The sequence below is a fragment of the Capra hircus genome (genome assembly GCF_001704415.2).
Source record: "Capra hircus breed San Clemente chromosome X unlocalized genomic scaffold, ASM170441v1, whole genome shotgun sequence".
NCBI classification, from domain to species: Eukaryota; Metazoa; Chordata; class Mammalia; order Artiodactyla; family Bovidae; genus Capra; species Capra hircus.
In genome coordinates, this window is record NW_017189516.1 from 34,450,790 (window position 1) to 34,466,231 (window position 15,442).

Sequence of the window (15,442 nt, forward strand, 5' to 3'; positions counted from 1 at the left end):
GAAAGTGTGCCACAACATGTATGCAATGCTCCTTGACAAAGGGTAAAAGATTTATTATTTCAGGCATGTAAAAAACTTGTGACAAACTATATGCATACCTTGGAGATATTTGGTTTGGATTCCAGACCACCACCACAATAAAGCAAAATAACAATGAAGTAAGTCATACAGACTTTTCTTTCCCACTGCATATAAAAGTTATGCTTTATGTTGCACTGCAGCTTAAGTATGCAATAGAATTGTTTTAAAAGGATGTACATACCTTCATTAAAAAATACTTTATTGCTAAAAAATGCCAAGACAATTAGAATAGTAACATCGAAGATCATTAATAACCATAATAATTATAAAAACAATGAAAATGTATGAAATATTCCAAAAATTATCAAAGTGTGACAAAGTGAGCAAATACTATTGAAAAAAAATGGCACTTACAGACTTGCTCAATGCAGAGTTGCCATTGTGCTTCAAGTGATATCTTGAAGAAAGTGAAAAAACAATCCACAGAATGAGAGAAAATATCCACATGACCAATATCTGATAAGGGCCTTGTTTCTAGAATATATAAACATCTTTTACAATTTAATAATGAAACAAGTAACACAATTTTTTAAATGTGTAAAGAGTCTTAACAGTTCTCCCCAAAGTACATGCAAATGTACAATAAACACATGAAAAGATATTGAACATCATCAATCCTTCAGTTCAGTGGCTCAGTCATGTCTGACTCTTTGCTACCTTGTAGACTACAGCACGCCAGGCCTCCCTGTCCATCACCAACTCCTGGAGTTTACTCAAACTCATGTCCATTGAGTCGGTGATGCCATGCAACCATCTCATCCTCTGCTGTCCCCTTCTCCTCCCGCCTTCAATCCTTCCCAGCATCAGGGTCTTTTCCAATGAGTCAGTTCTTCACATCAGGTGGCCAAAGTATTGAAGTTTCAGCTTCAACATCAGTCCTTCCAATGAATATTCAATCCAACCAGTCCTTTAGGATGGACTGGTTGGATCTCCTTGTAGTCCAAGGGACTCTCAAGAGTCTTCTCCAACACCACAGTTCAAAAGCATCAATTCTTCGGTGCTCAGCTTTCTTTATAATCCAGTTCTCACACCTGTACTGACTACTGGAAAAACCATAGCCTCAACTAGATGGACCTTTGTTGACAAAGTAACGTCTGTGCTTTTCAATATGCTGTCTAGGTTGGTCGTAACTTTCCTTCCAAGTAGTAAGCGTCTTTTAATTTCATGGCTGCAGTCACCATCTGCAGTGATTTTGGAGCCCCCCAAAATAAAGTCTGCCACTGTTTCCACTGTTTCCCCATTTACTTGCCTTGAAGTGATGGGACCGGATGCCATGATCTTAGTTTTCTGAATGTTTAGCTTTAAGTCAATGTTTTCACTCTCCTCTTTCACTTTCATCAAGAGGCTCTTTAGTTCTTCTTCACTTTCTGCCATAAAGGTGATGTCATCTGCATATCTGAGGTTATTGCTATTTCTCCCGGCAATCTTGATTCCAGCTTGTGCTTCATCCAGCCCAGCGTTTCTCATGATGTACTCTGCATATAAGTTAAATAAGCAGGGTTATAATATACAACCTTGACATCCTCCTTAATCACAATGAGATACCACTTCACACTCACTAGGATGGCTATTATAAAAATGATATACAAAAAACTTTGAGAGAAGCTGTAGAGAAAATAGGAACCATCATGCATTGTTGGTGGGAAAGAAAAATGGTTCAGCCATTTTAGAGAAGACTTTTGGAAAGCAGTAATTTAAAAGATTGAGCATCCTATGTCCCAGCAGTTCCACTCTAAGATATATGTCCATAAGAAATTAAAATCTATGTGTACTCAAACACTTCTACATGGTTTCATAGCTGCATTATTCATAATAGACAAGAACAGAAACACCCCACATTTTCATCAACTAATGAATGGAGACACAAAATGTGTCTTTTATATGATTTAATGCCATTCATCAGTAAAAAGGAAATGATGTGCTGATAAATGCCACAACATAGGTGAAACTTGAAAACATTATGCTAAGTGAAAAAGAGCTAGTCACGAAAGACCATATACTGTGTAATTTCTTTATGAATTATTCAGGTTAGGCAAATCTATAGAGGGACAAGGTAAATTAGTGTTTGCCTGTACAGAATGGTGGAGGGGGGCAAGATGAAAGTACTCACTAAGGTGAAAGTTGAATCTAGCCAACAACAGTTATAGTCAGATGCTGCTTAAATATTATATGCTATATTAATATTGACTATATTAATATTTATATACTGTATTAATATTGATGTAGAAATTCATTGAAGTGGTTTATTTTTTATATATCAAATTGCATAAAGAAGCTTCTGCATGGCCTATAAAAGCTACTCTGATTATATAAACATCAGTGATCTTGCTACCAGTAGCAAAAGAGAATATTTTTATTGTGTTATATTTTCCCTTAAGTCTCCGATTTTTCTTCTACTATATGTCTATATTTTATGGCTTGCTTTTCACTTAAAAGTGTACAGTTTCAATGAAAATATTTAAGTTAAATTTCAGCTTTTTCTATGCTTTAGCTTGTTATACTAATTTCATGGAAATGTTGACATAATGTGATTCCTATTTTTGGATTCTCTCTTCTAGGTATCTTCAGATCTTCCGATAGTGTGGGGAAACCCAGACATCACCATAGACCCTGATAACACAGTTCCGTATATTCTACATGTGTGCCCTTGGAAGCGTGGTATATTCAAAGGTAAGAAAATTGTTAATAAAATATTATTAACTACCATACTGGAAAACTTGCATGATGAGAAGAAATTTACAATTTATTTATATTTCTTGTTTCTAATAAATGATCCAGAGGGAAATTTAGTTTTCTATTTAAGTCATTAGCTTTCTAAATAATCAGTGCTTTGGGGCATACATTTCATCTATAGTGCTATACTTTCTTGTCCATTTATTTGAATTTGTAGGGCAAATTCCTGGAAGTAGAAATATTTAGTTAAGGCATTAAGATTTAAAATTAGAGTGTGTGTTAGTTACTCAGTTGTGTCTGACTCTTTGCAACCCCATGGACTGTAGCCCGCCAGGCTTCTCTGTCCATGGAATTCTCCAGGCAAGAATGCTGAAGTGGGTAGCTATTCCCTTCTCCAGTGGATCTTCTCAACCCAGGGATTGAACCCGTGTCTCCTTCATTGCAGGCAGATTCTGTACCATCTGAGCCACCAGAGAAGCCCCAAAATTGGAATAAATACTTTCAAATAGTTATACCAAATTATGAGCCAGCCAGCGTCCTATGAGAATATTTCTTTACCTAATTTTAAAAACATGTACATATAATATACTTAAATGATACATGAAAAATAGGTTAAAGGCTTTGGTACATGTGAAGTTTTCTTCCTTTTTTTGTAACAAAGCATCCATTTATACAAATTGCCTGATGGTCCCTGAAAAGAGTTGCTTGCTTGGGAATAGGAGTGGGGGATATTCCTACAAACCTTTTGATGGAAGAGGGGTTGGAGGTAAAGAAGAGTAACAGGGAATAACTGAGGAACTGTAATTCATCAAAGGAATAATTGTTGTATTTGAAGACAATTCAATGTCCCATGGTGATTTAATCCTGTTGAGGAAATTATTAAAATGTTAGTAAATGGATACAGTTTAAAAGTATAGAAAGCACATAGAGAGTAGGCTGAATGCCAGTGCTATTAACAAGCAGAAGGGAAATTTCAGAATGACAACCACTGTGATCCAGTTACTACTGCTGTCATAGAATATTCTGTGAGTGAAGAGCCAACTCACCCACCCCTCACTCACTACTTCTAATTGGCTTGACCCTACATGTCACCATAGTCATAGCTGTTAGCATCTTATGAAATCTTCCCATCACTTTTCAGACACTTGACTTTGCAAAGCCCATTATTATTCTCTATGTAATAGGTAAATTTTGAGCTAGAGTGAGCCTATTTCAAGCATTTCAATAAAGTAACATTTTTTGGCCATTTTTATGATAATTCAGAATATTTTAATTGATTGTAAGAACATAAATTTCAGTTTTTATTCTCATCATCAAATGACAGTCCTAATGATAGCTTTTCCTTAGTTTTAGAATTTTGATTAATCTTTCTTAAAGGATAACAAGTCATTCAGAATTGCCATTATTATTTTTGATATAGGTAAGAAATTTTAGTTTTCTGTCCTATAAAAGGCAGTAAGGTCTGCTATGTGTGAGAAGAAACATAAGAGGAACTTTAAATGGTAGAATGTTGTTGAATTAGGAGTGTTTATGACTCCATTAAGCAAAATAGAGCCACTGATCCATGAATCAGACTCAAAGTTATAGAAATGGAGCTAAGAAAAATTAAATAATCAGATTTAATATGTCTTAGTCATTTTTGTTGATTTTGGCAGCATTTTAGAAATGCTAAAAATTTCAAAACATATTTTCAAATTTCAAAACATTTTCACTCATCAGATAAGGACTCAGCATGCTGATTTGAAGGACTTCAGAAGAAATTTGGAAACATGAAAGACAACTCAGGGCATATTGTTGAGTTCAGTTCAGTTCAGTTCAGTCGCTCAGTCGTGTCTGACTCTTTGCGACCCCATGATCACAGCACACCAGGCCTCCCTGTCCATCACCAACTCCCGGAGTTCACTCAGACTCACGTCCATTAGGTGAGATGAATTAGTAAATATTGCTGGCTACACAAGAGCCCTTGCAGGCTTCATAATTTTGAAAAATATTTGCAAGACATTTTCACGATTGTGCTTCCCAGGGCGCTCTCTTAGATTTGAATTAATGTTACCATTATTATTTGGACAGGCTGAGACTATAAGGACGGTAAACTCCATTTTTATTGATATTACTGTTGGAAGGCTTCTACAATGTTTTAAGTAGTGGAGATGTAATTGCTTCCAAACAGTTGTTAATCTGTTGTAATATAAATAAAACTGGACTAAAATTTTCATACATATATGAGAATGCTCCTATTTGTACTGGTTAAAGAAGTATGTCAGTGTCTATATGTGTTTGTGTGTATCACTGGTCTTGAAAACTTTGTGCATGTTTTTAGTTCTAGACTTAATTATATAAACAGTTATTTACAAAAGGCCTATAATTTGGAAAGTCTTGATGAGTATAGTAGTTATAAACAAAGCTGACCTTCAAACAGTTACACTCTGTTCGTTAAAATATTTTCACAGATGCTTTTCCTCATATGTTGGCAATCCTTAATTGTTTGAACTCTACTGTAATGCAACTTTTAAACTCTAGCCACCACAGTCTATCCCTTTGGCCCCACACCTCCCCAATAATTCAGCTAGATATAAAGGGTATCACAAGCCTCAGAATTTGGATCCAGCGTCCTTTCTGATGGATCTGGGCTGGAAAATAGGTTTGTTAATTATTTCAAATATTACTACTGGATACAAAAATAAATATTGTGTGGCTCCTGCCTCCTGGTATTTCGTATCTGGTAGTGGAAATACATATCCATAAATCATCTAGTACAAGGTACACTTTGATATACCACAAGTTTAAACATGGCACTGATAATGGAAAACATTAACCCTAATAGTGGGAGTCAGAGAGGGTTTCTTAGGGGATAATGGTTTTGATCTGGACCTTAAAGCTGGACCTTTGAGCTGGGACTTATCAGCCAGTATAGTGAGCAGAGCAAAGGAAACAACCTTATTGAAAACACAGAAAAGATATTTTCTTTAAGTAATGAATAGCAGGGATATGTCTGGAGTGTGTATCTGTGGCAGCCAATGCAGTGACATACAACTGTCACTGCCTATAGAAATATAGGCAGACTTTGTTGTATGGAATTTTTGTTTTACTTCTTACTGAAGTTGCATCTATTGAAGATTTCTGAGGGGTGTGAGTCAACTGAGTTTTAGGAAGAAAAGTCTAGAGATAATACACAAAACAGATAGGGAGTACAAGATAGGGTGGATGGATCTGAGAGATCATTTAGTGGACTTTAGTAATATTCTGGTTGATCAGTTCTCAATATTAGTTTGTGCCTCTTATACTGAAAGCAGACCCTGAGAGAAGAGTTTAATTGCAAGCAGTTTATTTGAGAGGTGATCACAGAAAGCACACTGACTGAATGGAAAAGTAAGATGCTGAAGGGAAAAAGTCAGTAAAAAGTAAGATATATATCAAATTACTGCTGAGACCTAGGGAAACTTATTGGTAACTTCCTGAGAGAATTGTTAGGCTGAAGGGTAAGCAAATTGAGGTAAACATCCTCTAACTCCTCTCCATCAATCATTAATGTTTTTTCTTAGGGAAGATTACATGGCAGTGAATCCCTACTGGAAAAAAGTCATAGGAAACCATTGGTGTGTATGGAAGCTGTCTGCAGAGGGGATTTTCATGGGGCACAGAGTTATATGTAGTATATACTATACTGGGTATCATGGCATATTGATTGATAGGTAAGAATTTTAAAAAAAATGGATGGACTTGGAATTATTACAGCAGCCTGAAGTGAGCTACAATCATGTTTCATATGTGCCCACGTGGAGGTTTTAATTCAAATGCCTCTTTCGCCATGGAACAAAAAGATAACATTGACCATTTAGATGAGGATTGAAGGCAGACCAAACAAGTCCAATGATAGTGAGTTAAAAAACAGAAGGAAAATTTCAGGAAAAGTGACAGTGGAAAATGATGCTATAGCAGCTTACGTTTCAAGGGAATCAGATTCTAGGATGGGAGATTAGTGTATCAGACATGTAATAGGAACTGTGTTGTCATTAACACTTATAAAGAAAAAGGTAAGAAAGTATAATACTGAGCAGAGGAAAAAGTTGGGTTTCCGGACAGAAAATAGTAAAGTCAACTTATTAGGGTTGACTAATGAGTTTAGTCAACTCATTAGGGTTTAGTCAACTCATTAGGGCTTACCTGGTGGTGCAGAGGTTAAAGCGTCTGCCTGCAATGTGGGAGACCTGGGTTCGATCCCTGAGTCAGGAAGATCCCCTGGAGAAGGAAATGGCAACCCACTCCAGTATTCTTGCCTGGAGAATCCCATGGACGGAGGAGCTTGGTGGGCTACAGTCCATGGGTCGCAAAGAGTCAGACACGACTGAGTGACTTCACTTTCACTTTCAACTCATTAGGGTTTCTGAAGCTAGGATGGTCCTTTGGAATTGTCCCAAGTTACGAGAAGGGGAAGAGAAGGCAATGGCAACCCACTCCAGTACTCTTGCCTGGAAAATCCCATGGGTGGAGGAGCCTGGTTGACTGCAGTCCATGGGGTCGCAGAGTCGGACACGACTGAGTGACTTCACTTTCAATTTTCACTTTCATGCATTGGAGAAGAAAACCGCAATCCACTCCACCATTCTTGCCTGGAGAATCCCAGGGACGGGGGAGCCTGGTGGGCTGCCGTCTATGGGGTCACACAGAGTCGGACACAACTGAAGCAACTTAGCAGAAGCAGCAGGAGAAAGGGACTGGGCCTTTATGCTGCTGTGTTGATACAGTTCAGTTCAGTTCAGTTCAGTCTCTCAATCATGTCCGACTCTTTGTGACCCCATGAACCGCAGCACGCCAGGCCACCCTGTCCATCACCAGCACCCGGAGTCTACCCAAACACATGTCCATTGAGTTGGATATGCCATCCAACCATCTCATCCTCTGTCATCCCCTTCTCCTCCTGCCCTCAATCTTTCCCAGCATCAGGGTTTTTTCCAGTGAGTCAGCTCTTCGCATCAGATGGCCAAAGTATTGGAGTTTCAGCTTCAACATCAGTCCCTCCAGTGAACACCCAGGACTTATCTCCTTTAGGATGGACTAGTTGGATCTCCTTGCAGTCCAAGGGACTCTCAAGAGTCTTCTCCAACACCACAGTTCCAAAGCATCAATTCTTCGGTGCTCAGCTTTCTTTATAGTCCACCTTTCACATCCATACATGACTACTGGAAAAACCATAGCCTTTACTAGATGGACCTTTGTTGACAAAGTAATGTCTCTGCTTTTTAATATGCTGTCTAGGTTGGTCATAACTTTCCCTCCAAGGAATAAATGTCTTTTCATTTCATGGCTGCAATCACCATCAGCAGTGATTTTGGAGCCCAAACAAATAAAGTCAGCCACTGTTTCCGCTGTTTCCCCATCTATTTGCCGTGAAGTGATGTGATTGGATGCCATGATCTTAGTTTTGTTAATGTTTAGCTTTAAGCCAACTTATTCTCTGTCCTCTTTCACTTTCATCAAGAGGCTCTTTAGTTCTTCATTTTCTGCCATAAGGGTGGTGTCATCTGCATATCTGAGGTTATTGATATTTCTCCCAGCAATCTTGATTCCAGCTTATGCTTCATCCAGCCCAGCGTTTCTCATGATGTACTCTGCATAGAAGTTAAATAAGCAGGATGATTTACAGGCTTGACATACTCCTTTTCCTATTTGGAACCAGTCTGTTGTTCCATGTCCAGTTCTAACTGTTGCTTCCTGCCCTGCATACAGATTTCTCAAGAGGCAGGTCAGGTGGTCTGGTGTTCCCATCTCTTTCAGAATTTTCCACAGTTTATTGTGATCCACACAGTCAAAGTCTTTGGGCTTCCCTGGTAGCTCAGACGGTAAAGCGTCTGCCTCCAATGAGGGAGGCCGGGGTTCGATCCCTGGGTGAGGAAGATACCCTGGAGAAGGAAACAGCAACTCACTCAAGTATTCATGCCTGGAAAATCCCATGGACCGAGGAGCTGGGTGGGCTACAATCTATGGGGTCGCAAAGAGTCGGACACGACTGAGCGCATCACTTCACTTCACTTCAAAGGCTTTGGCATAGTCAATAAAGCAGAAATAGATGTTGTTCTGGAACTCTCTTGCCTTTTTGACGATCCAGCAGATCTTGGCAGTTTGATCTCTGGTTCCTCTGCCTTTTCTAAATCCAGCTTGAACATCTGGAAGTTCATGGTTCATGTATTGCTGAAGCCTGGCTTGGAGAATTTTGAACATTACTTTATTAGCATTTGAGATGAGTGCAATTGTGCGGTAGTTTGAGCATTCTTTGGCATTGCCTTTCTTTGGGATTGGAATGAAAACTGACCTTTGAAATGGTATATCTTTCCTTTTCTCCTTAGCTTTTCGCTTCCCTTCTCTTCACAGCTATTTGTAAGGCCTCCTCAGACAGCCACCTTGCTTTTTTGCATTTTTTTTTCTTGGGGATAGTCTTGATTCCTGTCTCCTGTACAATGTCATGAACCTCCGTCCATAGTTCGTCAGGCATTCTATCAGATCTAGTCCCTTAAATCTATTTCTCACTTCCACTGTATAGTCATAAGGGATTTGATTTATGTCATACCTGAATGGTCTAGTGGTTTTCTCCACTTTCTTCAATTTCAGTCTGAATTTGGCAATAAGGAGTTCATGATCTGAGCCACAGTTAGTTCCCAGTCTTGTTCTTGCAGACTGTATAGAGCTTCTCCATCTTTGGCTGCAAATAATATAATCAATCTGATTTTGGTGTTGACCATCTGGTGATGTCCATGTGTAGAGTCTTCTCTTGTGTTGTTGGAAGAGGGTGTTTGCTATGACCAGTGCGTTCTCTTGGCAAAACTCTATTAGCCTTTGTCCTGCTTCATTCTGTACTCCAAGGCCAAATTTGCCTGTTCCTCCAGGTGTTTCTTGACTTCCTACTTTTGCATTCCAGTCCTTTATAATGAAAAGGACATCTTTTTTGGGTGTTAGTTCTAGAAGGTCTTGTAGGTCTTCATAGTACTGTTCATCTTCAGCTTCTTCAGCATTACTGGTCAGGGCATAGACTTGGATTACCATGATATTGAATGGTTTGCCTTGGAAACGAACAGAGATCATTCTGTCGTTTTTGAGATTGCATCTAAATACTGCATTTCGGACTCTTTTGTTGACTATGATGGCTACTCCATTTCTTCTAAGGGATTCCTGCCCACACTAGTAGGTATAATGGTCATCTAAGTTAAATTCATACATTGCAGTCCATCTTAGTTCGCTGATTCCTAGAATGTCAATGTTCACTCTTGTCATCTCCTGTTTGACCACTTGCAATTTGCCTTGATTCATGCTGTGTTGATTAGTCATTGAAAAGTGGACTACGTGTGGAAGGAGGTTTGACCTTGGAGGAGGCTTACTTTTTCCACTTAAGTCAATGTCTGAAGAGGGTTTGACCAGATCGCCATTTACCAGCATCATTCCTAGTAGCCACAGAAATAAGTCCTTCATTCCTGAACAGGACTATGGTTGATGAGCATAGCATTTACCGCAATTGCATTTGATGAAGAATGATAATGGAGAGAGAAGGGAGAAAAGAGAGTCAAGTGTATTTGTGATAGTAAGCAACTCCAAGGAAGGTGATAACATTAACTGTGAGAGAGAAGCCATTAGTAGGATGGATTTCCTAGTTAGGGAGGGAAAGCCCATTTCTATCTTAATTTGAGGTTATCTTTTTGTGTCAATAAATTTCAGGGTTGTCATTTCCTTCTCCAGGGTATCTTCCCAACCCAAGGATAGAACCTGTGTCTCCTGCCTTGCAGGAGGATTCTTTACCCACTGAGCCACCAGGGAAAACCATTTGTTTGTGACCAAAATAGAAAAGGGTGAGATGAGGGAAAAATTTGGATATTGAATATCTTATCTTTGTCTACAGAGTTGTAGAAATTCACCAGGATTATTTATTGAACTAGGAGTCATTTAAATTTATGAACAAATAGGCTGAAATAATTTGGTATGTGAATCATGGCATGGTGGCCTAAAATGATCTCTAAACATTGAATAGGATTTTTACACTTAAAACTAATTTAATGTTATGTGTAGATTTTATCTCAATTAAAAATACATATTAAAAAAAGACATTTCATAAACCATTCACTTACAGTGTCAAGTATTTAATTGTTTAGCATATTACTTGGACACAGTTCAATACTATTCTTTTTTTATTCCACAGTAGAAAAATAAATGCTGAGAATCCACATTTTAAGATGGTTTCCAGTCATGTTAGTAAATTTAGTCTCTACCCTGAGCATTCAAGATAAAGCAGTCTTAGTCTCTCTTATATCCGTGACCCTTGACAGGCTGAGAGCTCCAGAAAGTAGGTAATGATGATAATTTTGAGGTAACCCACAATTACCCTGTATTTTTTTTTCAATGGCAGTGGAAGGTGCTTTTTCACTTGCTGAAAAGTGATTGTATTTATTCAGTTCAACACAACTGTGAATTATAACTATGATTTATTTCTACAAATTTGCAATTCGAAAGTTCTTATGCTGGAATGAGATCTATTATGACATTGGCACAAGAAAGCCTCCTCCAAACGATTGCAAAGAGGTTTTAGTCAGCTTTGCTAAAGACTTTTAAAAATTTCTGTTCGGTGAACTTCTGCTTAATGTCAAAACAAAGTGTTTAATGTGTGCATAACAAAGTTCTTATGTTAGGCCTATGTTTAAACAAGATAGGATTAGTTTTTATAGCTGGCACCCCACTACTCTCTGACATAATACACTATCTAGAGAGAAATGTATTACCAGTTTGAAATACAAATTCAGTTCAAAATTTGATTTCTAATATTGTGTGTGATGAGAAGCCTGCTTGTCATGTGTATATTCAGAATGTGATTCCGAGCAAGAGCAGAGCTATTTAAATTTGCATTTTTTAATTTAAAGTCTGGGTAGTGTATTCTTGCTAACTGCCACATTGCAATGGCAGAATTGCACATTTTTTACTTTGCTATCTCTTATCTTACTGGGTCACAAAGGAACATGTTCAAAAGGTGCATGTGACTTCAGTCTCCAATTACATGGTTCTCTGGTTGGGCAACCTTGGCAGTATACTTAGTGTCTCTGATTATCAGATTATTTTTACATGTAAAATATAGATAATACTTAAACTTTCAGGATAGTTATGGGTATAAAATGGAGATATATGAAAAGTGCTCATCTGGTAGGTCTTAAACTAATATTTAGCACCCTTATTTAATATGCTAACTCCATTTTTGAAAATTCTCTAACATGATATGGGTATATGGGAGGATTTAGGGCTTCTTTTGTTTCCACTCTCTCCTAGTTGATCTCATTGAAAATGCCAGAGGCAGTTCTATCAAAAGCTTGGCTGAAATAGAATTTGGATCTTGCTGGCTTATTCCCACCAGTGTTGTAGACTGTATACAGTTATAGGAGCATAAAAACCAGTTAGATGCCACTTGTATTTCAAAACAAATGCTGGCTGCTATAAATGCCATAAAGCATTTTCATGCTCTTTTAGATGAAGGAAATGGTTTGCAGAAACAGGGCCTTGAGGCAGTGCAGAGAGAATGAATTGAGTTTGTTTGGATCCTCTCATGGTCCTCTGGGCTCTCCTCTTAGTTTTCCCTGTCTCTGCTTTCCCAGACAGCCTCTGCTCTGATAGTTGATAAAAGCTCTACCTGCCTGAGTGGGATTAACCTGGGTGAGGCTTGTGAACACTAGATATGTCTTCTGCCCCAACCCCAAAGTCAAAATCAGCATTAACTCTAGTCTCAAGGTCTGCTCATATACTTGGCTTGAGATAAATTCATACATGTTAATAGATCAAAGAAGGAGGCAAATTTTGCATTTTCTGCCTTTGTGCAGGATGTTCTGTCCTCTGAGTTTCAGGCTAACACTGGCCTGCAGACCAACACCTGACATGTAGCAGCAGGTATCCAGTTAGTATCAAAGGGAAGAAGTAATACCGTTCAAAAATTATTTCTAAAATATTTTTTAAATTGCTTAGTAGTACAATAAGAGGAGTGCAGTAAAATATGAGTACAAGGAAGATTTACAAACTTAGAGAAAAGCATAAATTCAGAAACTGCATCTATTCTGTCAAACTAAGATATTCCTGAGATTCCAGTGTTTGCCTTGGAACCCACATTTAACTGGTACAACATTCACTCATAATTGATGATCATGTATCAGAGACGTAGTTCTCCCTAGGAATGCAAGGCAGGCTGTAGATGCTTTCTTGAATATAAGTTCAGGTTGCTCTTGGAAGAAGGATCTAGTGGCTATTGAATCTACCCTATGATATTCTGGTTAAAAACTTCATATTTGAATTTTGAACTACTGATATATATAAAATATACCTATATATAGTATATATGCATATACATACACACATATATATCTTTATTATTAAGAAGATAAAACTTTCTCCCTCTTTCCCCACCTCTCTCCCTCTTATCCTTTCTCCTATGTGTATGTATGTTACGTGTGTGTGTGTCCTGCTTTACTAGTCAAAAGAATTTGTGTGTTTTATAAGGAGTTATTTGCAATAAAATGAAAATATGACTTAGCAAGTCATGGGCTTTTCTCATGTAAAACTTTTACTGAAGAATCTCATAGAGGGGGGTTTCTGTAAATAATTTTTCATACATTTAAATGAAAATTTTCAAATTCAAAGCATCCTTCAAAGAGGCTTTCTAGTATATGTCAAATTAAACATAACCTATTGAAATCAAAAACCATTTTTTGCCTTTTAATTTTTTCTCTCTTTTATTGAAGTATACTTGATACACACACACACATATTCTTTTTTAATATTATTTTCCATTACGATTTATCATAGAATATTGACTATAGTTCCCTGTGCTATGCAATAGGACCTTGTTTATCCATTCCATATATAAGAGCTTACATCTACTAACCACAAACTCCCATTCTATTCTTCCCCCACCCCCCCTCCCCACTGGCAGCCATGAGTCTGTTCTCTATGTATGTGAGTTTGTTTCTGTTTCATAGATAGGTTCATTTGTGCCATACTTTGGATTCCACATATAAGTGATATGATATGGGATTTGTCTTTCTCTTCCTGACTTACTTCACTTAATATGATAGTCTCTAGTTCTATCCATGTTGCTGCAAATGGCATTGTTCTGTTCTTTTTATGACTGAGTAGTATTCTATTGTATATATATATACCACAACTTTTTTTATCCATTCATCTGTCAGTGGACTTTTAGGTTGTTTTCATGCTTTGGCTATTGTGAATAGTGCTGCAACAAATATTGGGGTGCATGTATCTTGTTGAATTATAGTTTTATCTAGATATATGCCCAGGAGTGGGATGGCTAGATCATATGACAACTCTATTTTTAGTTATTTGAGGAGCCTTCATACTGTTTTTCCTAGTGACTGTACCAACTTTTATTCCCACCAACAGAGTAGGAGGATTCCCTTTTTTCCACACCCTCCCCAGCATTTATTATTTGTAGACTTTTTAATGGTGGCCATTCTAATCGGTGTGAGGTGGTACCTCACTGTAGTTTTGATTTGTATTTCTCTAATAATTAGTGATGTTGAACATTTTTTTCATGTGCCTGTTGGCTATCTGTATTTAAATATTTTTTGTTAACATGAAACTACTTCAAAAAGTTTTGCAAATTGTGTTGAACGCTTGCTTATTGACATTCTGCAGTTTTATAAAATGTGACTGCTCTCTTTTTACCCTGTGGATGGGGCCTAAGGATGTTTTTTAATGCTATAATTCATTTTTATCTCATACAGGAATTAATCATAAAAATAAAGTGAAAATAAAATAAAATATAAATGAGGACTTTTCATGGAGGCTTAAGAAGCCACCTTCACAATGCAGTGAATCCAAACAAATGAGCAATCGTTTATATTTGATATCGGTGAAATATACATGACTTTATAGAAGAAGAGGAGATGTACATAGAGATTTTAGTTAGATAGATAGACAGGTATATAAAAGTCTTCTCGCTATTTAAATAGGATGCCTTCATTAATTATCCTGTATTAATTACCTTGCACATGACATTGCCTAGTGCTAGAAAGATACTCATTGGGGCTGTGAATTTAACACATCCTGCTTATACAATACTTCCAATTTGGGGTGACAGTTCTCAGTTTCTGTCAATATCCTGCTTAGAAGTGGTGTGTATAATATCTGAAACACACAGTATATTTTTTAACACCTTTGTTGCAGAATGATTGATATACAATAAGTTGTAGATATTCAAAATACAATTTGAGGAGACTTAAAGTATGTATTAAAAGACGCTTACCCCTTGGAAGAAAAGTTATGACCAACCTAGATAGCATATTCACAAGCAGAGACATTACTTTGCCAACAAAGGTCCATCTAGTCAAGGCTATGGTTTTTCCAGTGGTCACATATGGATGTGAGAGTTGGACTGTGAAGAAAGCTGAGTGCCGAAGAATTGATGCTTTTGAACTGTGGTGTTGGAGAAGATTCTTGAGAGTCCCTTGGACTACAAGGAGATCCAACCAGTCCATTCTGAAGGAGATCAGCCCTGGGATTTCTTTGGAAGGAATGATGCTAAAGCTGAAACTCCAGTACTTTGGCCACCTCATGTGAAGAGTTGACTCACTGGAAAAGACTGATGCTGGGAGAGATTGGGGACAGGAGGAGAAGGGGCTGACAGAGGATGAGATGGCTGGATGGCATCCCTGAC

The 15,442-nt window shown here is 37.7% G+C and overlaps 1 protein-coding gene across 1 annotated transcript in view; it reads left to right on the forward strand.

Moving 5' to 3' along the window:
- The window catches only part of CFAP47 (cilia and flagella associated protein 47), a 388,870-nt gene that overhangs the window by 324,560 nt on the left and 48,868 nt on the right, over positions 1 to 15,442 (forward strand). The window contains exon 32 of the mRNA XM_018043692.1: positions 2,640 to 2,751. Within this exon, the coding sequence (XP_017899181.1) occupies positions 2,640 to 2,751 (112 nt within the window). The remainder of the gene's footprint in view (positions 1 to 2,639; positions 2,752 to 15,442) is intronic.